Below are 2,101 nucleotides of genomic sequence, written 5' to 3'. Positions count from 1 at the left end.
TGTTTAGCAACTGCTTTCTCCAGAACCTTAGAGAGAAATGGAAGGTTAGATATAGGTCTATAGTTGGCTAAAACATCCGGATCAAGTTTGGGCTTTTTCAGAAGAGGTTTAATTACAGCTACTTTAAAGTACTGTGGTACATAGCCTGTTGATAGAGATAGATTGATCATATCTAGTATAGAGGTGCTGACTAAGGGTAAAACATCTTTAAGCAACCTAGTCAGGATGGGGTCTAAGAGGCAGGTTGATGGTTTAGATGAAGAAATTATTGAAGTTAGTTGGTAAAGATTGAGGGAAGCAAAACAGTCTAAACATATATCTGGTTCTACAGCTGTTTCTAAGGTTCCTGAGTTAAGAGATAAGTTGGTGCCAGTTGAGGGCAGGTCTTGGTGAATTTTGTCTCTAATAGAATTTTATCATTAAAGAAGCTCATGAAGTCGTAACTACTGAGAGCTATGGGAATACTTGGCTCAATAGAGCTGTGACTCTGTCAGCCTGGCTACAGTGCTGAAAAGAAACCTGGGGTTGTTCCTATTTTCCTCTATCACTGACGAGTAGTACGCTGCTCTGGCAGTATGGAGGACCTTCCTACCAAATTAAACGAGAATTTTCCTGTTTGGTGGAACGCCAATTCCTCTCAAGTTACCGCAATATTTGCTTTAATTTGCGAGTTTCAGTATTATACCATGGAGCTAACCGTCTTTGTTTTAGTATTTTCTTTTTTAGAGGGGCTACAGAGTCGAGTGTCATTCACAGTGAGCCTGCAGCACTATCAACAAGATGATCGATTTGGGAGGGACTTAAATTAGCATAGGAGTCCTCCGTTACTTTGTGACTTGATAATGAATTTAGAGCTGATGGAATCGCATCCTTAAATTTAGCTACAGCACTATCAGACAGACATCTTGTATAAAAATTTTTGCCCAATGGTGTGTAGTTCAGCAGTTTTGAGACTCTTTAAATATATTACAAAACAGACAGAATGTGACAACAGAATGTGTTGGCCACTTGGGAGGAGTGGGAACAAACTATAAGAACAATATCTGCATTATTTTCATCTTATAAAATTGATTTGGCAATCATGCTAGCTAAGAATTTTTTAATGAATGGATGTAAATCCCATATTCAAACCAGATTGAAATGAGTTTGATGAGAAAAGAGTTTCAGGTTGTCAAGCTAAAACAGTGATCTAAATGAGACCAGCAAAACCTTACACACGACACATTTGTTTGATTGCTAAAATGAACAACATCTTTGAGGGTATTTGTTTTCTCCAGCAAAAGGGTGGGTTTGAATCCTTTGGTAATTTCCAAAGCTTCATTATACATTTACTTATACTGACCTCACATGTTGTTTGCAACATGTAAGATGTTAACAACACTCTTCTTGATTGTCTTATATACAGTTGCTGCAACAGCCACACCCAAGATTCTCCTCCGACCAAGTGCAGAAGATGAAAAAATATATGGGTGAGTTGTTCTTTTTACTATGTTTGCTTTCCCCATTTATGCTTTCATATTTATGATTCATAATCACACTATTTACCTTCATGTCAATTGAAATAATATCAGTTTATATAAAGAAACTGCTACTTACAGTGAAGGTTCATCAAAACACACATGACAAACATCTACATGCTCTTCCGCAAAGGCAAACTTTTTGAAGAAAAAAGGAAGTCCGGTCCAGCCAGACCCTCTGTTTATAATGTGGGAGGTACTCACAGGTACTGAACCACCAGTTGGTGTCTCCTTGTGGTGTGGAGGGCAAAGCACTTGCAGTTTGTAACAGAAAACATAGACAAGTCAAATAAGAATTAGTATCACACACAGTGGTGTGCAATGAAGAATATATGAAACAAGTCAATGTAAATTAAAGGAAAAATAAAGTACACATCACGCAGTGGTTTATAATCAATAAATAAAACATAAACAAATAGAAAAATAAAATACGTGTGTGTGTCTCTGCCGACGTAGTCTGCGTTGAGGTCTGGCATCAAACACACAGGCACAGTTCCGGCTTTTCAGCCACTTTTTACTCCACATCTGCATTCACAGTAAAAAAGACAGGGAGCATCATGTGTCAGACCGACGTTGCTCTCCTC

General features: G+C 38.0%; 1 protein-coding gene across 1 annotated transcript in view; it reads left to right on the top strand.

The window, feature by feature from the left end:
• The window catches only part of LOC123960479 (tight junction protein ZO-2-like), a 4,037-nt gene extending 2,548 nt beyond the window's left edge, over positions 1–1,489 (top strand). The window contains exon 3 of the mRNA XM_046035251.1: positions 1,406–1,489. Within this exon, the coding sequence (XP_045891207.1) occupies positions 1,406–1,473 (68 nt within the window). The 3' untranslated portion in view covers positions 1,474–1,489. The remainder of the gene's footprint in view (positions 1–1,405) is intronic.
• The last annotated feature ends 612 nt before the right edge of the window (positions 1,490–2,101 follow it).

Source organism: Micropterus dolomieu, linkage group LG21, assembly GCF_021292245.1.
Source record: "Micropterus dolomieu isolate WLL.071019.BEF.003 ecotype Adirondacks linkage group LG21, ASM2129224v1, whole genome shotgun sequence".
Classification (NCBI taxonomy): Eukaryota; Metazoa; Chordata; class Actinopteri; order Centrarchiformes; family Centrarchidae; genus Micropterus; species Micropterus dolomieu.
This window is presented reverse-complemented; position numbering and strand designations above follow the sequence as displayed.